The sequence below is a fragment of the Hemitrygon akajei genome, chromosome 29 (assembly GCF_048418815.1).
Source record: "Hemitrygon akajei chromosome 29, sHemAka1.3, whole genome shotgun sequence".
Lineage (NCBI taxonomy): Eukaryota > Metazoa > Chordata > Chondrichthyes > Myliobatiformes > Dasyatidae > Hemitrygon > Hemitrygon akajei.
In genome coordinates, this window is record NC_133152.1 from 17,687,807 (window position 1) to 17,712,618 (window position 24,812).

At 41.3% G+C, this 24,812-nt stretch overlaps 1 protein-coding gene across 2 annotated transcripts; it reads left to right on the plus strand.

Moving 5' to 3' along the window:
• Positions 1 to 4,423: 4,423 nt before the first annotated feature.
• Positions 4,424 to 23,365, plus strand: LOC140718260 (chymotrypsin-like elastase family member 2A). 2 transcript variants are annotated; one of them, XM_073031766.1, is made up of 8 exons: positions 4,424 to 4,572; positions 8,023 to 8,111; positions 15,588 to 15,685; positions 16,533 to 16,667; positions 18,846 to 18,982; positions 20,851 to 20,993; positions 21,763 to 21,915; positions 23,290 to 23,365. In XM_073031766.1, exons 1-8 carry the CDS (start codon positions 4,533 to 4,535, stop codon positions 23,305 to 23,307), a joined length of 813 nt encoding a protein of 270 aa, XP_072887867.1. In that variant the 5' UTR covers positions 4,424 to 4,532; the 3' UTR covers positions 23,308 to 23,365. The 2 variants fall into 2 exon arrangements, with proteins under 2 accessions (XP_072887867.1, XP_072887868.1); XM_073031767.1 differs by lacking the exons at positions 4,424 to 4,572; positions 8,023 to 8,111 and adding an exon at positions 10,010 to 10,118.
• The last annotated feature ends 1,447 nt before the right edge of the window (positions 23,366 to 24,812 follow it).

Below are 24,812 nucleotides of genomic sequence, written 5' to 3' on the forward strand. Positions count from 1 at the left end.
TTCATTATACAACACTCAATCCAGAATAGCTGATCCACTAATGGGCTCAACCACAAGCTGCTCTAAAAAGTCATCTTGTAGGCATTCTACAAATACCCCCTCTTGGAATTCAACACTAACCTGATTTTCCCTATCTACCTGCATATTAAATCATCCATGACTTGCCCAACATTGCCCTTTTGACGTGGATTTTCTATCTCCTGTTGTAACTTCTATGCTACTGTTCGGAGACCGGTATACATCTCCCTTCGAGGATTTTTTTCCTTTGCAGTTTCTTAACTCACCCACAATGATTCTATACTTTCTGATTCAATGTCACCTCCTTCGAAGGATTTTATTTTATTTTTTACCAACGGAGTCCTTCTGCCTCTCTGTTGGAATCCAAGCACGGAGATTATTCTCTTGAAGATTGTCTCTGTTTTCAGCAGGGTGAATGAAAAAGAACCCTTTTTTAAAAATAATACAAACCCACTACTACCAACAACTTTTGATTAAAACTTCTTTAGCCAGAGGGTGGTGAATCTATGGAATTCTTTGCCATAGAGAGCTGTGCAGGCCAAGTCATTGGGTTGATTTAAGGCGGAGGTTGATGGGTTCTTGATTGATCAGGCATCAAAGGTTATGGGGAGAATGGATTTGAGAGGGTTAATAAATCAGCCATGATGGAATGGTGGAGCAGACTTGATGGATCGAATAGTGCAATTCAGCTCCTAGGTCTTAATAGAAATGTCAATTTATTTAAGTAAGTAGTGTTCTTGCTACAGAATCAAGTCATTGGGTTTAGATCACACGCCTGGAATTAAATCGGTAACCTGTATCAATAACTAGTAGACAGAGCCCCAGCCTCAAAGCACCAGAGACTTGGGTTCAATCCTAGCCTCAGGTTTTGACCGAGTGGAATCTGCATGTTTACATAGTGACTGTGTGGGTTTCCTCCAAGTGCCCTGGTGTCCTCCCGCTTCCCAAAATGGTGTGGGTTGCTGGCTAATTGGCCACTGTCAATCGTTCAATGTGTGTAAGCGATCGGTAGAAAATGGGAGCGGTTGATAGGAGTGTGGGAGAAGAGGATATGATGATTAGTGTAGCATAATGTTCTGTAATTCGGTGCTTGATGGCCAACATGAATGTGCTGGGCCAGAAGCCTGTTTCATTGATGTATGGTTCTATGACTCTCCCTGCTTTATTTATCTAGATATTCAGTAAATAATACCACCACACCACTTGAAGGGGAACGCGGAGCTTGACTAATATCTTGGCCTTCTTCCACCCTTCAACCTACAATCCCAGACAGGATCCTCATTCAATTCATTCGCTGTTTAAGGAAAAGTTGTGCTCACAATTTTTCTGATGTATTTAACTACACAAATAAGAGGATTTCATGCAGTGAATGCAAGGTCTTTCTTTTCTAATTGCTGCAGATGAATGACCTAGTGGATGGTGTAAAGAATAAAGTTCAATGGTTTAAGCAACTGCACTTTACGTTCGCAAACGTTGTTCCTGCATGGTTAATTTCAATACAAGGCTTGTCATCATGGAAAATTACTGCCTCAATTCTTAGGGTAGAACTAGATTTAGCATTGTCTTCACATTTGTCACTGTTATTGAAATTCTCCCCTGCCTTTTGTTGACACAGGTGTTTAACCATTCATTCAAACTGTACCAAATGTAAAAGTGGGGAATGTGCTCAGAGCTCCTGATCTAAACATTGATACTATTTTTTTGTGCTGTCTTTTTGGTTTATGAAATTATCTCTACCCTTCAACATGGAACTAGCTTTTGTGAGAATCTTTTGTGCTGCTGATGAAATAAGCAACAATGCTACCAAATTGTAATTACATGCCAATAATCTGCTCACCGATGTTCAGTTTAGTTGTGGAGAACATTATCAGGGCACAGTTAGGAGCAGGTGGTTGAAGGAGAAGGGATCAAATCAGATAAATGGGATTATATGCGTAGAAGATAAATATCTGCAGTGACTGGTTGCTGTGAGCAACCTGTTATTGTTGCTGTAGTTCCTCATTAAAACGTGATCGATGTAGAACATAATTTTTTTTTGTCTCCACATGAGCAGTCCAAGCCACAGTTGCCTTAGCATGAGTAATCAAATTGCCTTTTAATAAATGTTTTCCCTCGCCCCTTTCACTCCTACACTTTCAAAATAGGGAGATAAGAGAAGATTAGTACTGACGACAGGACAAACATTGACAACAGAACACAAACATATGGATACAAAATGATAAAAGACAAGTTCTGGAAGGTTGTTGTGGGTGGCAGACTGGTGCAGCTGGTTAGAACTTCCACCTCACAATGTCAAAGACCTGGGTTCAATTCTTAGCTCGGGTGTGTGGAATCTGCACATTCTCCCTGTGACCCCCTTGAGTGCTCCAGTTTCCTTCTGTGTCCCAAAGTTGTGGAAGATAACATACAAAAGGTGCTGGAGGTAGCATCTATGCAAATGAATTAACAGTTTATGTTTTGGGCTGAAAGTCTTCTTCAGGACTGAGAAGGAAGGGGGAAGAGGGAAGAGGTTAGCTGGAAGGCGATAGGTGAAGCCAGGTGGGTGGGAAAAATTAAGGGCTGGAGAAGAAAAAATCTGATAGGAGAGGAGAGTGGACAATGGCAGAAAATGAAGGAGGAGGGGCATAAGCAGGTGAGGTATAAGGTCAGAGTGGGGAATGGAGAGGGGGATTTTTTTCATGCTAGATAGTAGGTTAATCGGTTTCTTTACAGTGTGCATAATTGAGAGGTAGAATCTGGGACGAACTGGTGGGGGTGTGGGAAGAATCGGTTACGGGAAAATTAATGGGGAAATAGGACTGCTTGGAGAGATAGCAGAGACTTGATGGGCTGAAATGGTCTCCTTGTGTGCCCTAAGGCGATACTAAAAACTTTGGGTCAGGTACCAGAGGCAAACATTAAAGTAACATTCAAATGCAGAGTTGCGTACACAGCTGATCAGATCAGAGATACCAGCCTCCCCTCCATAGACTTTGTCTATACTTTCCCTGCCTTAGTAAAGCAACTCCTATTCTGCTGTTATAAGATTACTGAATGGTTCCCAGGTACAATGGATGGACTCTTGACTTCACTATCCAGCTTGCTATGATCTTGCACCTTATTGTCTACCTGCACTTCTGTAGCTGTTACACTTTGTTCTGCATCTTGTTATTGTTTTAACTCGTACTGTTTTAATGCACAGTATGACACATAGGAGCAGGATTGGGCCATTCGGCCCATCAAGTCTGCCCTACTCTTCCACCATGGCTGATTTATTATCTCTCTCAACCTTATTCTCTTGCTTCCTCCCCATAACCTTTGATGCCCCAACTAATCAAGACCCTAACAACCTCTGCTTTAATGACAAGCCTACACAGCATGATTTGATCTGTGTGCAAGACCAGCTTTTTACTTTACTACAGTACATGTGACAATAATAAACCAATTCCTATCCCATTTCCAGAAATCATTTGGATCAGGTACCAGGAAAAAAATTTAAAACACAGGATAAGATGTGTTACAGGTTTTGTGTGGCAAATGAGTTCTTTTTACAGGATAATTAGAACATAACCAAGACTGTGGCAACCAACCATTCTTATAATGTAGACATGGGCCAAATGGCCTGTCGAGCCTGCTCCACCATTCATTAAGATCATGGCTGATCTGACCATGGACTCATCTCCACGTGGAAAAAGTCCTATCCAGTAAATGAACCTTGATGAATTTTAGGGTTCACACAGTTTCTTGAACATGTGGAGAAAGCCTGTGGATCAAAGATACCAGGAGCCAGAATGGCTCTGAGGCTAATACCTTGGCAGCTCAGGTAGTGATCGCTGGTGAGATTGCTCTGCTGCCGGAGAGGGGAGACTGTATTTTGATCACCGATGAGATCACTCTGCTGTGGAGAGGGGAGGCTGCCTTTTGATCACTGGTGAGATCGCTCTACTACAGAGAGGAGAAAATGTCTTTTGATCCCTGGTGGAATTGCTCGCTGCCAGAAGGGGGAAAGTCAGCCACTGCACTCATCGAGAATGTTTCCCAGATTTTCAGCATCTTGGATATGAACTTGAACTACAGGCTATATTTTCAGTTTTATTGTTTTTCATTATTTCTTTACCCAATCTTTCTCATTTTTTTGTGTGCAGGGGAGCAGGATCTAGGGGTTGATGTGCCTGTTCCATTTTTGTTCATTTTTTTGTGTGGGGAGGAGGGATTTGCAGAATGTATACTTTGAGAATCAATGAACCGTTGAACCTTTTGAACCAAGTGACCTCTCCACTCCTCCTTATCTCTGCTATCCAACATCATTGACCTTGGTTTCTCAGTTGAAAAAGGTCACTAGTGTCAATGAAACCCAGTGTAACTTTGAACAGCTGCTAAAGATTCAGGGACCACCTGCCTCTCTCCCATATATGGTTCTGTCCTTTCTCCTTTAAGGTTAATTTGACACCTAGATTAATAAGCTGTCAGGTAAGAAGACAACAGGCTCTCTATAAATTCTGCTGCGGTCAGCTTCGTGCTTCAGTGGTAGAGAGATGATCTCGCTTGTGGTTGCTGCGTTCCTCCTGGCTGGTGGTAAGATAACTCAAAGTTTGGTACTTCTCTTGCCTTGCTTGTTCTCTTTTGCTTTCTCTTCACCTCCAAGTATTGACTCCTTCTTGGGAAATATTTGACCTGGAGACCCTTCCAAGCAGGATATAAGTTCAGGATGTGCTTGCCAACAGACTCTTCAATAGAAGGGGAAACTCAACAATGAAAATGCAAATAATAATTTCAGTTATGGGAAATCCAAATTAGAAATCGAAAATGTTGGAATTCAGAGTTCAGGATGCATCTTCGTACATGGTCACAAATCTCAGTGAGTGGAACCCAGAACCAAGCTAGGGATGGGGACACCACATGACAAGTGCTGCCTTGACTTTTAAAACAGAAAGTGGTTTCCAACTTTTACATCCTGAGATGAGAAATAATGGAAAAGTGGCCCCTATCCCAAGGAAACAGACTTTGCACGTCAGATTTCACAGCTTCAGTGTTCAGCAAGTGTAGAAATTAGTTTGAAAAGAACAGTGAAGTTGACAGTGTGGTTCAATGAGGCAGCACGTGGTTCTGCTGTCTCACCCAGATTCAATTCCAATCTCCAGTGACGCAGCAGGACATGGCCCGCGGAGTGAGGAAAAACCGGAGATTTAGCTGATTTAAGCACCAGGCCAGTTTGAAAAGGTCAGAGGCAAGGGATGGGCCAATGTTCAGCTTACTACTCCACGAGGCTTACTCATCTCTGCTGAACTGAGACTGTGGACCAATTTTTGTGAATTTCAGTTCCAAATGTTACTTGTTTACATTTATTGTTTGTGCAAATCGGTTTTTTCCCCCTGCACATTGAGTGGTTGGTGCCCTTTTCTAATGGGCTCGATTGGGTTTCTTTGTTTTACGGCTGCCTGTAAGGAGACAAATCTCAAGGTCATATAGAGTATATAAAATTTGATAATAACTGTAATTTGAACTTTTTAACCCTCATGCAGGTGGGTGGTGGAGATTTCAGCTTGGAGTTGATGGCAAGTGAGAGAGAGTAGGTAATGGGAAGCAGTTGGAACAATGGATTGATGCGATTTCTCTGTATAACCTCAGTTGGCCAAGTTACATCCTTCTGTGTCAAAAGGAGCTATGACATTTTTAAGCACAACTTGTTTGCTCTCACAGTTGTTTAGTCACTTTGAGGAAATGAAGCTCTCAGAGAGACGCTGTGTATTGCCATGTCCTGGTACTGCTCAGAGAGTGGAGAAGGTGTAGCTTTCAGGCTGCATAGCAGCTCAATAACCCAGCACACAGAGCTCTGGTGGCACCAACAATCCCAATTCAACCCCGACCTCTAGTACTCTATGTGTAGAGGGTGCACGTTCTCCCTGTGCCCATTTTCTTTCATCTGGTTTCCTCTGAAATCCCAGACTCTGCAGGTTGGTAGATTAGTTGTCAACTGTAAGTCGGTTCTGGCGCTAGAACCTGTGAGAGGTTTATGGGAATTCAGGGCTAAATCAGCGAAACACACAAAATTCTGGAGGAACTGAACAAGTTAGGCAGAGGTAAATAACAGTCAACATTGCAGCACATGACCCTTCAACTGGACAGGATATGTACAGTATTCAATGGAATAAAGTATGTTGGAGCTAGTTAAATTTCTCTATACTATTCACCAAATCAACTCTGGTGAGAGTAGAAATAATATCAAATACTTCTGGCACTGGAGCATTCATTAGAAGCTAACTGGATCATAAGATTATAGCTGTCTTTGTAGAAGTGTCCATGGCAATACAGATGGAGATACACAAGAATTGACCTGTTGATTCCAGATCAAATGGTCAGCAGAGGGAATGTGGCTACAAATAACATTGAGTATAAACAATCTTTGGAGGGGGATTCAATATTAATTACTTGAATCAAAACAGTGTTTTGTAATGATTGGATACAGAACAATGCTGGGGTCTTGTCATGACTTAACAACTAAATGATAGTACAGTCGTAAAAAAAAAATCACCCATTAGATGTAACCATAGAATTAGTTACCTAGTGACCAAAGAAATGTTATAAGTATTATTGCACAGGTTGTGGTTTTAAGTCATCTCAGAACTCTATATTGTGTGGCTTCTCCTTAAATTGTCAAATAAACTGAGAAACAATCTATCTGGGGTTTAATCTAATTTATGTAGATGCAGAAGGTGATTGAACTCCTAGAATATTTGGTGTATTTGCAGGGTTTGCTAGAGCCACTCCAAGGGTAAAATAAATGTTCTGGTGAGTATTATTAATTTGAAAAGTCCTCCCCATTGAAGAATTCACATCAGACTAGAAGGATTATGCAAAAAAGCAAATTCTGGCAAAATTAGAATGTCTCGAATTCAAAGATGTAACAGCTTGAAGAAATATCTTCAGCCAATGAAGCAGAACTCGATATATAGATGAACGAGTCTGATGAGGGAGATCTTTCACCTTTCTCATAAACTTCAAAGAGATGCATTCAGATAATAGAGGAATGTGTCAGAGAGGGGAGATCTTTCATCTCTCTTATTAACATCAGAGACAGATTCAGATAATTGAGGAATGGGTTGGAGAGGGGAGATTTTTCACCTCTCTCATAAAACATCAGACAGACACATTCAGATGATGGAGGAATGGGTTGGAGGGGGAAAATCATTCACCTCTCACGTAAACATCAGAGAGGAGGATACAGGAGGAAAACAGGCGTTGAAGGAATGGCTTGACCAATGATAATGGCCACCATATTGGATTTGTGAGAAACAGTAAGAAAAACTCTCCAATATCCTTAAAGAAAAATAGGGGCATTCAAAGTTGGTATGTGCCTGGATTCTTCCACACTGATCATCACAGTAGCGCAGATGAAACAGGACAACATTGTGTAGTGGTATGATTGGGATAGCTGTCAAATACCAAAAGAAGCCACAAGTTGGTCTGTCTTTGTAGTAACATCTATTCCAGTACAGATATACAGTAGGGAAAAGTTCATTAACCCATTGGCTCCAGATAAACAGGCCCTACAAGATGAAAAAGATATAAAAGCTATGAACTTGCAGAGTATGCGAAGTACTGGGGAGAGGCTTGTGCATGCAAATGGTCAGCAAAGGAATTGAGGCTACAGGTCTGATGACGACAATTGGTTCTAGGCGGGATGTGATATTGATTGAATCAAAATAATCTCTTATTCTGGTCAGAAGCAGGAGTCTCAGCTCGTTCAAGATGTAATAACTAAATATCCATACAATGGTCAAGAAAATGTTCAGCTATGATGTGTGAGCTTCGCATCAGCACCAACTATGATTAGAGCCTAAAAACCACTCTATGCATTGCAACTTTTATGGAACACTGTATCGGGGTGATCTAATTAAAACTGTTCAATTGTATCGATTTAATAAAGAGAACTCCAGTTTTGATTGATTAGTATGAATGTAGAGGGTGAATGTATGAAAAAATATTTAATCCAAAAGGTGGACTGAACTGCCATTTACCTTGCAGCCTATGGATGTGGTGTTCCAGCCATTCGACCTCTGATGCACAGGATTGTGGGCGGTGTGGAAGCTGTACCTCACAGTTGGCCTTGGCAGGTAAGACATCCAAATGCTTAAAGTTGTAGAGTCATGGAGTAGCGTGAAACAGGCCCTTCAGCCCAACTTGTCAATGGTGCCCACCAAGCTCATCCCAAAGAATAACTTCCTCCAAATTTAAAATTGAGAGGGATAATGAATCAACCATGGAGCAGACTTGATGTGCTGAATGGCCTAATGCTGCTTCTGAGCCTTATGGTGTTATTAATTGTATTGAGGCTGAAACTAGCAGAACAAATATGGGAGAACAAGTGGTTTGTTTGGAATTTCAGAAGATTTGCATTTTTGGTCATTTCTTTACAGGTGAGAGTGTCCTACATTTTAGAATTAACTGCTGTTTCCATGTAAACTTAGTTTGCTGTCTTTGCACACCATTTCCTATTACAGCGATCAGTTTGCCGATTAAAAATATACAGCCCAAGAAAATTTGTCAATGAAACAGGGAATTCAGGCTCTTGAGCCTGCCTTCTCTTTAACATGACACTGCACCCACTTTACTGAAGTATCCTCATACCTATTGTGATTTAATGACATACTCATCTTTTAACTTGAAAACTTTCAACAACTGAATGAATAAGGATAGAGAATTCCAGGCTCATGATCCCTTGGGAAAAAAAATGGCCTCTCCTTTTAAACTCCCCAGTCAAGGCTTGGTATGCATCCTGTGAAGAACTTGTCAAGAATCTGTAAAGGTTTGGGGCATGGGCTTCAAAGGACTTGAAGCATAAGACACCTCCTTCACCCATGAATCAGCCTTGTTGCCTTATCTCTAAGACAAGTATATGGATCCCTTCGTAAACTGACCAAATAATACAGGTGTGTTTTCATCAAATGATGGGAACTGAGACTGTATAACCCCGGAAGGAGTCTGGAATATCCAAGTGATAGGACCTGCTCCCTGCTCACTCCATTTTGTACGATGGAGATCCTGGGATTACTCCAGTAGAAGAATCGCAACATCTGGTAAAATGGCTAAAAAAAAATCCACAGAATCCATTCCTCTTGGCAGTTTGCCGCTAGACGTCAAAGAAGCCTATTTGAATTCTCCAGGCTTCAGCTCTTGTGGACAAACCTACCACACAGTTCATGCACACTAATTCCTCTCCTTGAACCTCTCTTCAACCTCACCTTTTGAACATCAAGTCCCCAAGCTCTCTTTTCTCATCTCCCTCTGCCTCCTGGTATATCCCCTCCATTTACTAAGGAGTAATAGTGATTTGAGAAATGCTGAATAGCTGGAGGTAAATATGCCGGATCAAACTGCAGAGTAGAATTTCAGTTGCAATCCTCTTGGAACGAGCCTGATAGAAGTCTGTTGACTGAAAACATTAACTCTATTTACTTCTACTAAGGTGCAGCCTGACCTGCCAAGTGTTTTGAGCATTAGTCCCCATCTTATTTGGTAGCCTGGTCCTTGTCTCTCGAATTCCTTCCTCAAATCTCTCCACTCCACTGGGTTTAATCTTTTATGCTCTATAGAAGTTCCTACTTTCACCCATTCTTGCTTGATATGGTTTTTAGTTTTATTCAGTATCCCTCCCTTGAATCACTTTGTAGCATTTCAGATAGATGAGGGTGAAACACAAGTGTACACTGTCTAGAGGAGTTATGGTTTGTGAGGGGATTTGATAGAGATATTTAAAGCCCTGCTGAAGACTGAAACAGCAAATTGTTCTCATTGGCCAAGTGATGATAACCAGAATGAAGGTGATTGGCTAAAGAATCAACAATAAAATGAGGAACCTTCTTCCTTTTACACAGGGTTGCTTTAAAGGTTTTGCAACTTGCTGCTTTAGGATTGTAGTGTTCGAAAGGGAGCTCGATAACTATTTTAATTTGCAGGACTGGAAATGGATCCAATTGGGTTGCCCCTATGTAGGGGTGATAAACTGAATGGTCCCCACTATTATTCAGTGATAGGGTAATTCTGTTGCTACCGCATAGAAAGCAGTGCAAGTATTTAGAAGAGTAACAGCACCATCCGGTGGCGGGTAAGGACTATTACAGGTAAGGAAATCAACGGTTTCCTACAGGGAAACATTTCTATCATACAACAAGAGCGAGCTCAAACGTTAAATATTCCTTTACATCTTTCTGTAGCACTTGAATCATATTAATAAGCCAAATATATTTCCCATGTCAATATTTTATGAAAGGCTATATAAGTTTCTATTTCATTGTGGTATCTTTGGGAATACAGCTATTGCCATTAAGTCAAGAATTCCAATATATTGACCCAAATCAGGACGACTTTAAAAGCCCCCTCAGCACAGTAGTACAGTAATTAATTTAATCAATGAGTTTACAGGGACCTCAAGTTCATCTTGGGGTGTGGGGTTAAATCACACCAGCAGAATTTAAATTCAAGTAATTAAATATGTCTGGAATTCAAAAAGAAACTAACATTGAATAGTGACTATGACACAACACCTACAGTATGATTCACTAATGTTTTACTTACCCAATCACATTGCAGAGGAAATTTGTGACTTCAGGTCCATCAGGCGGCTTATTTGAAATGATTTGCGGAGCTACCCTATTCAGGGCGCAAATGATGACTGTTAAATGCGGGCTCTATCTCTGTATACCTATCATCCAAAAATAGGAATTTAAAAAATGTCCTTCCTGTTCCCTTTCTGAAGAGGCTAAATGGAGGGAGATACATGGGGAGTGGTGTATATAGGAAATGCTGGCAACACTCAACATCGTCTATAGGCAGAGTTAATGTATCATGTTGAAAATCTTTCATCAGAACTATCCTTTAAGGAAGTCGTAAGTATAGAGTTTCAGAGCTTTTGTAACTGCACCTTCCCCCCCCCCCCCCCGACTCCCTCCTATTCTCCTGTTTTTATGGCTCTGTCTTGATATTGAGAGGTTCCATACCGCTGTTCATGAGATTACTCCCCTTTGCTGTAATCTTCATATTGGACGTGTCATCCTCCACCTGTCAACTTCAAAGGGGACCCGCTACAGGTCAACAGCCCTTCTTCTCACCTTTCAGTATTCCAAATGGGATGATTGCCCCACACCTCCGTGGGCCACTCTTTCCTCTCCACCAACATTCATTCCAATTTTCACAGTACCTTCGCATACAACTGCAGGAGACTCGGCCACTGCCTTTTACCTCGTCATCCTCCAGAAACCCAAACACTCCTTGCGATCTAACACACTGTGTTCATTGCTATGGTGTGGTCTTCCCTTCGTTGGACTGGATGTCTGCTTTGCAGCATACCTACTTCTGTTCTGCAAGGGTGGCCCTAAGTTTCCAATTGCTTGTCGCTTTAATTCTCCACCCCACTTCAACTCTGTTTGGTGTTCCACTGGCGCCTAAAGCAAGCCCAGGGAACTGTTTGTCACCTTCCACTTAAGCACGTTACGGCCCTCAAGGTAGGGCAGAATTCAAAACACTTCAGACAAACAGCCTTTCCATTTAAGTGAGGACTGGACAGTCTTGATCAAAGATCATCCACCTCTATTATTAACTCAGTGTTTCTCCCTCTATAGACCCGAGTATTTCCAGCATTCCCGATTTCTTCAGATTTTCAGTGCATTCTGCGCTCTGTGTCAGAGTTGCAGCATTATTTTTGTAATTTCTTTTGTCTTCCTTCCTTTCCTCCACATTTGAGCAACCACGATGAGCAAGCCTTCTCCCGTCTCTCCCAGTGAGCATCAACACCACTTGCTATTCAGACTTCCTTCATGTCTACCCTACCAGACAACTCCTTGGTTCTCTCTAGCCCGAGACTTACTCTGTAGCTTCAATCGTTTTTGAATTCTTCTTAACTTTCGGATTAAAGCTCGTTCCGGACTCAAAAACTGTTTTTTCCCCTTAGTCGTCAGGTTAATATCTACACCACCACCCATTAACCTACTCCACCACCACTATCTACATATCATCTAGCATCGCATTATGTACATAGAATATATATATATGTGTGTGTGTGTGTGTGTGTGTGTGTGTGTGTGTGTGTGTGTGTGTGTGTGCGTGTGTGTATATATATATATACACACACACGTTACTTGCAGTTGTTTTTATTTTTTTAATTGTGTTCTTTATGCTTATTTATTTATTATTCTTTATGCTTATTGTGTTGTTTTTAATGCTGTATTGGATCCAGAGTAACAATCATTTTGTTTTTGCACACTTGAGTACCGAAGAATGGCAATAAACAATCTTGAATTGACCTGAAAGGTAAACTGCAAATATCCTTACACAGATGGCAAACAATCAGCTGAACCTTTTCTATTATTTCAGGTTATAGTAGTTGCAGTTACTTACTGTTATAGCGGATGTAAACCTGGTCAGTCCGTGGCAAAAACCTTGGAGCATTAGAACAGCTGCTTCTGTCCATCACACATGACGTGACCTTTGCCAGAGCCACAGCTTCCGTTCTGGTTTTGCAGACACCATTTTGACTGACATCTGGCTAACAGTGACACTGATCCACTGTTGCTGGAAGACTGGGCAATGGCAAATATTGATGCAAGTGAATAAGAACAGTTTCAGCCACACATCACCAGCTCAGTTTCTCTGCTGTACAAAGCTGCAACTCATCGATGTATTGCCAAACCACTAAATAAGTGGGACATAATTCTCCGTAAAAGTGGTTGTAGAAGTCGTGACAAGTGTACATCATTGATAACAGTTTTATTCTGGAAGGGTTACTCTTGAAGATGATCCAAGTGTCTAGTGGAGACATAGGGAATACTGTCAGCCTGAACTCATCCATAGCTTGTCCTAAAATTAGATCATATGGAAGGTAGAGGGATTGAACAAAGGGCATCCATTGGAGTTTCAATGGTGAAAGGCAGAGGCAATCTTATGAAAGGCTTCACTTTGAAATTTGAGGAGAAATTAAATTCCAAAGTGTTGGTATTTCAGTGGAATAAAAGAAATCACAATGGCATGAATGGGGAACTGGCCAAAGTTGACGGGAAAGGGACACGAGCAGGAAGGACAGCAGAGCAGCAATGGCTGGAGTTCCTGCGAAAAATGAGGGAAGTGCAAGACAGATATATTCCAAATAAGAAAAAAAATCAAAGATGTGTTGTTACGAATGATGAACAACTCTGATGGGCAGAAGGGTACAGAATCGCCAATGCCCCCCCCCCTTTGGAGAATCGCAAATCACTACTATTCCGATGCTGTTATCAAGTGAGATGAGAGAGACACAGGAAAGCTGCCAAGACAGTTGTTATTGATAACAGCTCATACAAATTAATGAAGAGAGGCACAGCTCAGGTGGAAAGTCTCCAGCTAACAAAAGAGAACGGAACCATTGATTTTTGAACTATTGTCTTTTGGAGAAGGTTTGTGTACTTGGTACTGTTCTATTCATTGAAACCCCTCAGGGGGCAACCAGAGTGGCCTGGGTTGATGGGTTGCATCATCCCAACCCGATTGACACCTGAGACCCCGTGAGTGGGGATAAAAGTAGGGACTGGGGCAACACCCCTCAGACGCACCAGGAGAGACGCTACGAAACCGGTGGGGGCTTGTGTGTGTGTCCACCCTTGCCTGGGTGATGAGTCCATCACAGAAGAACGGTCTAGCTAAAGGACGGAGGGGTCATACGTGAATGGCCACAACAACAACGCATCAACGGATCAAGATCGTAAAGGAAAGTTGGCAAGTCAATAGCTGTTACTGTTCTCTCTCTCCCTCTCTCTCTCTTCTCTAACAATTGAAACATCGCAACCAACAACTACCGCAGCCTGCATGAACTGAACTGAACTTTATAGTTCCATCTGACAATTCATTATCCCCTAGACAACGATAGAGCTTATTTCTTATTGATTATTATTATACCCACACTTTTAGGTTTAGTATTGATGATGTATATTATCTGAATATTTGCATTCATATTATTTTTGTGTATTTTTACTAATAAATACTGTTGAAAATAGTATCACCAGACTCCAATGGACATTTCTACCTTTGCTGGTAAGACACCCAGTTACGGGGTTCGTAACAGTATGTCAATGATTTGGACTATGGTGTTAAGGGATTTGTGGCTAAATTTGCCTATGATATAAAGATAGGTGGAGGAGTGGGTAGTGTTTAGGAAACAGAGAGCCTGCAGAGAGAATTAGATAGTTTAGGGGAATAGGCAAAGAAGTGGCAAATGAAATACAATGTTGGAAAGTGTATGGTCATGCACTTCGGTGAAAGAAATAAACAGGTAGACTATTATTTAGATGGGAAGAGAATTCAAAATGCAGAGATGCAAAGGGACTTGCGAGTCCTTGTGCGAGATATCCTAAAGGTTAACCTCCAGGTTGAGTCGGTGGTGAAGAAGGGGAATGCAATGTTGGCATTCATTTCTAGAGGTATAGAATATATGATCAGGGATGTGATGTTGAGGCTCAATAAGGCACTCGTGATATCACACTTGGGGTATTGCGTGCAGTTTTGGGCTCCTTGTTTTAGAAAGGGTATACCGACATGGGAGAGGGTTCAGAGAAGATTCAGGAGAATGATTCCAGGAATGGAAGGGTTGTCATATGAGGAACGTCTGGCAGCTCTTAGGCTTTATTCCCTGGACTTCAGGAGTATCAGGGGGATCTCATAGAAACATTTTGAGCATTAAAATGTCTGAACAGATTAGATAGGGCAAAGTTATTTCCCATGGTAGGACAAGAGGGCACTTTAGGATTGAAGGATGTCCATTTACAACAGAGATACAGAGAAATTAGTCAGAGGATGGCAAATCTGTGCAATTTTTTGCCACAAGTGGCTGTGGAGGACAAGTCATTAGGTGCATGTAAGGCAGAGAGAGATGGGTTCTTGATTAGCCAGGGAATCAAAGGGTATGGGGAGAAGGCAGGGGAGTGGGAATGACTGGAAGAATTGGATCAACCCATTATTGAATGGCGGAGCAGACATGATAGGCTGAATGGCCTACTTCTACTCCTATGTCTGATGGTCTTATGATCTCACAGGCTAAACGTGAGGAGGATGCTTCTCCTTCATGGGAAGAGACTGAGAGCTAGGGGCTTAGCCTTAAAATAAGATACCTCCCATTTAAGGTAGATAAGGATGAATATTTTTGCAAAGGGCTGTGCATTTTCTAATTTCTTGCTCCAGAAAATTGCAGAGGCTTTCTTTTTGAACAGTGTGTGATTTTAAATCAGTAAAGAAATCAAAGGTTATGTGGAGAGTGTGGGGAAGATACTGTAAGCACAAGTTGAATGATGAAGCAGGTTTGGGGGTTAAAGGCCTACTACTCCTGTTCCAATTTCTTTTGGCCTTACAATATCACAACCTCACCTTCCCTTCCTCAAGTCACCTTGAAACTCACTAGCCCAAGATGAAAGTAAGTCTACAAAGAGGAAATGCTTATGAGAAAATTTCATAGTTTTGGCTTTCTAACCTGACAGTAACTTTAATATTACAGAATGTGACAATGGACAGGTCTGTGTTTAACTTCATATCCAGCATCTTAATTATGTTTTTCTTGTTCCATCCTCAATGAGATCTCTTTCCAATATCTGAATAACAGCGAATGGCACCACAATTGTGGAGGATCCCTCATTGCTGACAACTGGGTAATGACTGCTGCCCACTGCATCCAGTGAGTTATTCAATGGTACAAATTAACTGAACAATTGACTGAAACTAGTAATTCACCAATTCTCTGCTCATTGGTATCTTGATTTGATATTTTTCAACACTGCTGCACCTGTTTTGCATCTTCTAATTAAATGTGCCTCAACATAACGCGATTACATCACAGTATCTTGAATGATCATGAAATGCTAAAAAGGAGGTCGTGAGGGCAAGAGTAGAATAATAATTTCCATCAGGATATCAGATATATGCTTATAGGGGGGAAATGAGAACAGAGGGGGCGAGATAGGCACCCTTTCAAGGTAGGTAAAACCCAGCCGACTGCAGTCTCATTGTTTCAGAAGACCTGATTCTAAAGTATTCCTTCACTGCCCCTCCCGCACTACAATCTATAGGGATCTGGATCCCAAATATTGCCATATATCATACGAGGAAAATTAAGCCTTTTGGCCCACCTACTCTGCTCCATTTGATGATGGCTGATTCATTTTCCCTTTCAGCTCCAGTCTCCCGTTTTCTCCCTGTATCCCTTCATGCCCTGAGAATATATCAGACTCTGCCTTAAGTATACCCAATGACTTGACCTCCACAGCCGACCTTGGTAACGAATTCCACAGGTTCACCTTTCTCCGGGTAAAGGAAGTCCTCCAGATCTCCATTCTAAGTGCGTCCCTGTACTGTATTCAGAGGCTGTGACTGCTGGTGTTTGACTCTCCCACCATGCTCTCCAACCACTTCCCCATTGGCACTGCCCTCCATTGCAAACCAGTGTCCTTCATCGACCACCTTTGCTGATTAAAATTAAAATGATTACCCATTAGACTCATTGTTCTTATTCTTCCTAATTTAAGTGAGAATTTGACGTTCCGGGTAGTACTTGGCAAACACAATCTCAAGGTTTCAGAAACGGAATCTGTTGCAATTGAAATTGCCCCAAAGAACATGTTTATCCACAAAAACTGGGATCGAGATTTCGCTACCAATGGGTAAGTTAACATCTTGCCAAGAAAAGTGTGCAATTAGGTCTCAATGTACATTGTCCCCAATTTCAGCGATGTCGTAACGTTAAAAATAAAATATTAGAAGTACTCAGGTTGACGTACTATATCTCACATCAGTTAGTCACTTTGATTGTTGAAACTCAGATCAAGGGCCGACGCAGTTGCAGAAGGTACAAAAGTTTCGTCGTCAGGCTCACTGGATACCATCCAATAACTTTGGAATCTGCTGCCAAGGCTGCAATTTTAATTAAGCTGCGAATAATTTCACTAAATACGTGTTTACAAACACTTGACCATAGTTCAATACTGCTTCTCCTTGGTCCCCTCCGAGGTCGCCTATCGGATTCCTCTAGCCTTTGACCTTTTCCACCCACCTAGCTTCACCCATCACCTTTCAGATGGCCTCTTTCAATAGACAATAGATGCAAGAGTAGGCCATTCGGCCCTTCAAGCCAGCACCACCATTCACTGTGATCGTGGCTGATTATCCACAATCAGTACCCCATTCCTGCCTTCTCCCCATATCCCTTGACTCTGCTAACATTAAGAACTCTCTCTTTCTTGAAAGCATCCAGAGAATTGGCCTCCACTGCCTTCTGAGATAGAGCATTCCATAGATCCAAAACTCTCTGGGTGAAAAAGTTTTTCCTCAACTCCATTCTAAATGGCCTACCCCTTATTCTTAAACTGCGGCCTTTGGTTTTGGACTCCCCCAACATTGGGAACATGTTTCCTGCCTCTAGCGTGTCCAATTCCTTAATGCTTATATGTTTCAATCAGATCCCCTATCATCCTTCTAAATTCCAGTGTATACAGGCGCAGTCGCTCCAATCTTTCAACTTATGATAGTCCCACCATCCTGGGAAATTAACCTTGTGAACCTACGCTGCACTCCCTCAATAGCAAGAATGTCCTTCCTCAAATTTGGAGACCAAAACTGAACACAGTACTCCAGGTGTGGTCTCACCAGGGCCCTGTACAACTGCAGAAGGACCTCTTTGCTCCTATACTCAACTCCCCTTCTTATGAAGGCCAACATGCCATTAGCTTTCTTCACTGCCTGCTGTACCTGCATACTTACTTTCAGTGACTGATGAACAAGGACACCTAGATCTCCTTGTACTTCCCTTCTTCCTAACTTGACACCATTCAGATAGTAATCTGCCTTCCTGTTCTTGCCACCAAAGTGGATAAACTCAGGTATCCACATTAAACTGCATCTGCCCACTCACCCAACCTGTCCAAGTCACCCTGCATTCTCCTAACATCCTCCTCATATTTCACACTGTCACCCAGCTTTGTGTCATCTGCAAATTTGCTAATGTTACTTTTAATCCCTTCATCTAAATCATTAATGTATATTGTAAATAGCTGCAGTCCCAGCACCGAGCCTCGCAGTACCCCACTAGTCACTGCCTGCCATTCTGAAAAGGACCTGTTAATCCCTTCTCTTTGACATTTATCTGCTAACCAATTTTCTATCCATGTCAGTACCCTACACCCAATACCATGTGCTCTAATTTTGCCCACTAATCTCCTATGTGGGACCTCATCAAAGGCTTTCTGAAAGGCCAGGGACACTACATCCACTAGCTCTCCCCCAGTCCCCACTTTTTTTATTTCTGGCATCTTCTCCCTTCCTTTCCAGTACTGAAGTGCTTGGCCCAAAATGACAACTGCTTGTTCATTTTGATAGAAGCTGCTTGACCTGCTGAGTTCCTAGACATGTTGTGGGTGATGCTATGGTTCAATGGTGGGAGTTGACATTTAACCAGAGAGCAAGATTCTTCCGAATCTATTCTACATAACTTTGTGCATCAGTGAATAGGGCAGAATCAATGAACAAAGGCTGAGAATCTATTTGATGTTACCTTTGCTAACCTCCCCGCCCACCCCCCATTCCTCTCTGAGAAGTCTGGTTTACGCTAGAATGTGGCATGTGGATCAACAGATCTCACATCATGTGCAATCACAGGAGCCATTGATGATCTATTTTTGAATTCAGTAAATTCTAAAAGCAGGATGTGCCTGATAATTGTATTTCTTGAGAAATCTCTTAATATTAAAAACACGTACTGGAAAATTGTGCATTCTTCAACTTGGTATCTTCAAATTTCTGGTCCCAAAATGCCAAATTCATACATAAATTCTTTTATTCAACAGGTATGACATTGCACTCCTCAAGTTGACCAGCCCTGTGACCCTAAGTAAGGAGATTGATCTGATCTGTATTCCGAAAGCTGGAACACTTCTTCCCAATAATTATCCGTGCTATGCCACAGGATGGGGTAGACTCTACAGTGAGTGATGCACAAAATGTTTTAAACACACTACAGTTGATTACTATTTGTGACAAAATGTCAGTGTGGAAAACATGTTCATTTTTTGATAAGTATTTATATAAGTTACAACTGTTAAGGTCCAGGGTCATTTATTTACACCAACTTGCTGTACTGCGGAAACTATCCTGAAAAGAAAAACCTAAGAGACTAATCTCACCTGTCAAAACAGAGTACAATCTTACTCAATGCTACTCTGTGAGGGTCTGTACTCCATTCTAACCAGCGCCTTTTAATTTCATTTCTGCAAAAACTGTTTTACACTCATTTACTACTTCCTCCTGGCACCAGTGCAGCTCGTCCGAAAACATACAACTTCCACTTTCCCCGAGTATTGGTGACAAAGCCCAACATTCCAAACCCACTTCTGACAGCAATATTTTAGTCATAGTCAATCTTTTTGGCCAATCCTGGTGAAATGCCAACTTCAATTCCATCAATACTGCCTGACCTCAGTTCCTCCAGCATTTTGTGTGTTGCTCTGGATTTCTAGCATCTGCAGAATCTCATGTTTATTTGCCTTTTGCCAATTTGTAACCCAATGAGGCAATAATCCACAGATTACCCCTTCTGAGGTTCTTCTTAGTATCTAGAGCCTCACACTCAATATGCAGAACCTGTTACCACTGGGAGGCTGAATATCCTGCAGCAAATAGACACCCCCCCCCCCCCCCACCAGTCCAAAGTCTTTCTACCATTTACAATAAATCAGACAGGAAATAGGTTCCTCTTGCTAGGATGAACACAGCTCCAAAAATATTCAACACCCAAAGACAGTAGGTACAAAATCCCATATGCCTTTCCAAGGCTCAGCTAACATGATTTGGCAATGCATTGCCATACCTTTATCCTCACACAAATGGGAGTCCTGATATGAAAAAGAGCTGTTCCTTTTCAATAAGCATTTATGGTGATACTTTACAACGGTGCTTTGCCAGCACAAATAGTTCATGTGAGCTTGATTTCCACATTTATGAGAAGTTTGGATAGATACAAGTATAGTAGGGACATGGAGGGCTATGGTCCCAGTTCAGCTCGATGGGAATCAGCAGGTTAAGTTGGCTTGGTGTGGACTAAATGGGCTGAACAGCCAGTTTCTGTGCTGTACTTCTCTGACTCTACCCTGTAAAGGGGGAGTGGTGTGGGGTGGAGGGAGAGATACCATCTTGCCAGGGATGCCCAGATCACAAAAACTGACAAATACAGCTAAACCCCCCACTTTCTCCTTATTTCCTTACATCACCAAAGGGTATGGGATGAAGGCAGGGGATTGGGGATGACTGGAAGAATCGGATCAGCCCATGATTGGATAGCAGAGCAGACTCGATGGGCCAAATGGCCTACTTCTTATATCTTATGGTCTTTAACATAGTAGGCCATTTCATTCACAACCAAGTCTATGCCAGCTCACAGAGCAATCTCCTTTGAACCAAATTGCTAGCACTCATCTACGCACTATGGCCAAGTTGTCTACAAACGTGCATCTCTTTGGGGGGAAACCGACTCAGTCACAGGAATAACCTACACTCTACACCCAGACCCGAGCTGCAGGAGCTGCAAGGCAGCTCTTATTATCTGTGCCATGATAGAGCCAATATGGATATTCACACTCACCTACCTAGTAAAGAAATGGTCTAAGTTAGTGAATTGGAGTGGGTCATCAAAGCTTCTCCATTCTAAACATCTAGCTAGCCTTATTACTCACAGGCAAGATTGCCATTAAAGAATTGGGGCATCCATTCTATATCCAGAGGAAACATTTTGGAACATGGTAAAGAGCAAATGTATCCAAAATCTTAATTCACTTGTCTGTTTCATTCTTAATACAGCCGGTGGTCCCCCTCCTGACAAACTCCAGCAAGTTCTTTTGCCGGTCGTTGACCATGCAACATGCACCAAACCAGACTGGTGGGGCAACATATCCAGTAAGTTGGTGTGTGCTGGCAGAGATAGTAATACTTCCGTGTGCAACGTAAGTAATCTGAAATATTAAATTTTACTGTTTGAACATTTCAGAAATAGCTTTTTGTTAAATAATGGCAGGAGCCTAGATAAACATCTCACTCCCAAAATGTAAAGTTAAAAACACTGAGTGGAACACAAAAGACACTCTCCTTGATTTTTAAAACAGCTCAATGGGATCAATAGGATTAAAAAAGTAAACATTCTGTAACTTTTAGCTCTGGGGAAATGTGAGTAAATTGGTGAAGTTTACAGTTAATCAAACAGGAACATTGGTAGGGATTGGAGTGAGACTAATGTTAAGCCAGGGTGCAGAATAGTCCCCATACTGACAACAAACTGTTAACTGCAGAGTAAAAGAATGTTACGACACAGAAGGTTGTCACATGATTCATCCTGTCTCACCTGCTAGTGATAAATATGATGAAATTAGTTTTAAGTCGGTGCTTTAACAAGGTTTGTGACACTACTGTATTATTCCCTGCATCCCCGCCCATGTGAAGGTTTATTACCATAATTAGAATATAAATGGTCATTTGTAGATTTTTTTTAACAAATCAATAACTATTTCATGACCAGATTTTGTGCATTTGTTGCCAAGGAACTAACCTCAAGAAACACAAATCAATATCAACCTCAAGTGATTGATTTCTACACACCAATCCATCTTTGTCTTCAGCTTGTACGATGAAGTGGCCCCAGAGCTATCGTGTAAACAGGAAAAATGACAGGAGTGTTCAGAGATTACATTTAAGAAGCTCATCTTTATTTAAAAACAGGGTGATTCGGGTGGACCCCTGAACTGCTGGGGTGCTGATAAAAGATGGGAAGTGCATGGTATCGCCAGCTTTGGTTCAGCTTACGGTTGCAACCTCGAGAAAAGGCCTTCCGGCTTCACCCGTGTATCTGCCTTCAATGACTGGATTTCACAGGTACATTACCACTTAATTAACAGCCATTATAAAAGAGGCACAAATACAATAGTTCTGGATTCATGAAAAACCAAACATCTGCGACTGCTTTAATTCACCTTGATTTATTTCATCCAATTCCAGTCAAGTGTCTAAACTAGAATGTGGACTGATTTCCCTTTTTGCCCACTACCCAGCACTAAGCTGCAGCTATACAAGACAACCAACGTGATTTTTAAACCACACATAACAATGCTATCCAGCATGTTTAAAAAGCACGGATGGCTAGGATAAACCAAAACTCTGTAGCGTGCATTTCACGGAATGGTTAAGTGCTTTTCTTTCAATGACGTGTTCTGCAGCTAGTTATATGGTTGAGATTTGTAAGATTTGGTAGATGGAAAATAGGCAAATAATTGTCGGGATTGTTTTTGTGCATCTACTGTGTTCCCAAGTAACTTCAATCTGCAACCTTTTAATACCATTCTGTGCTAAAACATTACCTGATAAATGGACTTGTGTCATTAAGGTCCAGTCAACCTGCCTTCATGTACATAAAGCACATATCTCCTGCAAAACACTATTGCATTTGCTTATTTTATGCCATTTCCAACATGGACAAAACGTTTGCAGAATATCAGGGTATATGGTTCAGTCAGGTTAAAATATGGTAAATTTACATGCAAACCAGAAATCTGCAGTGCTCCATCTACTTTTTAAACTTGATGGCAAAGTGCAAATTAAATACTGTAACTCAATTAAATATATTATGATAATAGTGTACTCATGCAGGGTGTTTTGAAAAACGAGCATGCCAGTATAGAGAATACTTTTGGTAATATCTGCTTTTACTTAGCTTTAAGCATGAAATGATTGCTAATTAAAGTTTCTCAGCCTAAATTCGATTCCCTTAATCTTGTTTATCCTGTTCTTTTCTGTAATCTTTCATAACCAGATTCCTGCTCAAGTACAGTTTCACAGCCCTTCGTGTTTGTTCTTTAGGCACTGGTTGTCATTGAACAGTGGTGGTTGATTCAACTACAAAGAACACTGCAGCCCAGCTGAATGTAGTAGTCACACTCAATCAGCAGGTGTCACTGACAAGGAGCAGAACCCTTGGTTAAAGGCTGGTAGCAATTAAGGCACATCATAATTTAGCTAAAACAGTTCAGTGATACCAGGAATAAGTATAGTTTTTGTAAATTTTGGACACGCAATTATTTGTTAGGGTTGGGGAGTTAGCTCCTAGTTTCCAAAATGGACTGTTGACTCAATAAATACAAATATAGGAGACACAAACACCTGTGACAGAATCAATTTTGTAGTATCTGATTGTTCAGGAAAGGAGTTGCATTTCATTGCCACATCAAAGTAATCATCTGTTTTATTTCACAGATTATGGTAAACAACTGAAGTCCACGGGGATGAAACATATTATTCAGTCTGCCATAAGTCAATAAAAACATTAGCTTATACTTGTTTTCTTAGTCCTTGTTTTTTTAAAATTAATTGTTTATATATATACACACACACACACACATACATACACGACAACATGCAGATAGATCTGAAAGAAGCTATTGCAGGCCATTCTCACCGTTAACATCCTTAGTCAGTTTTTGTATCCAGTAGACTGGAAATAATTTCCTGCTAAGTCGTACTGCTATTCTTCAGGAGGTAGAATTAGGCTTTGTTGCACAGAAGTACAATGTCAAGAATGACAATCTACCAGTAAACTTGCCCTTGAATTAATTAAAACGATGAATTTCTTTAATTCAATCAAGTGCAGATCTGTAAATAGGCTAAATTTAGAATGTGTGGCGTGTATAGCATCAAAACATATCAGCTTCATGTTCACATTAGTTATTGTTGACTGGTTTCATAGAGTTGCAATTTATGATTTTTATACCTGAGGAGAGAAGATAGTCAGGGATTTTTTTTAAAAATCCTGTTTACTAATCAGATGCCTGGTCGGAAAACCAATTGTAAAAGGTAGTCACATTTCTTCCATTTCCTCTTCTTAAAATTGCAGAGAAAGGCCATTTGCAAATTACAGTCCCAAACCTCTCGTTCAATGGCATTCTATCCTCCTCAGCCTTTGGCATTTCAGTTCCCATCTCAAGCTTCAGTCATCCAAAGCCTCACCATTCCCCCCCCCCCCCCCCACATTCCTGCAATGTAACTTTCTTGATTACTATTCCAAGTGGCTCCCAACAACTTCCATATACTTTACCCACGTTACCAGGAAAACAGTTCACTAATATCTGCAATTCCCACCCAGACTGTTATTCGAGACCCAAAGCAATGTTGTTGACTCTTAAACGTTTTCAGAAATGATCTAGCAAGTCATTCTGTCCCAAATGCCAGATGAGTAATAACTGTCTGCTCCAATGGCTATACTAAATTCCATTATGCAAAATCCTTGGATATTCTCACAACTTTTTGTCCATCACCAGAATCGCTCATCCATTACAGCATTATTTCCTTCATAATAATAACCCAATTACGTTAGCTTTTCTTCATCAAACACCCCTATAAATCTCACACTAAGCCCGAATCTCTCAAAACTAACCCAATTACTGTTTCGCTGATCTGTAGATCACAGCAGCTGACTTGCAAGTCTCCTACAGAACGCTTCATTCCACAACAATGATATCCTGTGGCTGAGAAATGTGACAATAGGATGCCTTGGTTACATACAAAGTGACATGTCATAATTAGCCCACCCAAAAATCACTTCTACCAAGCCTTACCAGGACCCCTCCCTCTTACACTTGGCATGTTCTTTCCCCCAACCTAACCCCAGGACATTGTATTACACTTTCTCAAAGCTGGCAACCTCAGTCTATCCCCATCCAAATACAAACCTCTCATTGATTCATTTGCACACAGACAGACAAATGGGCAAAGCGAACTCA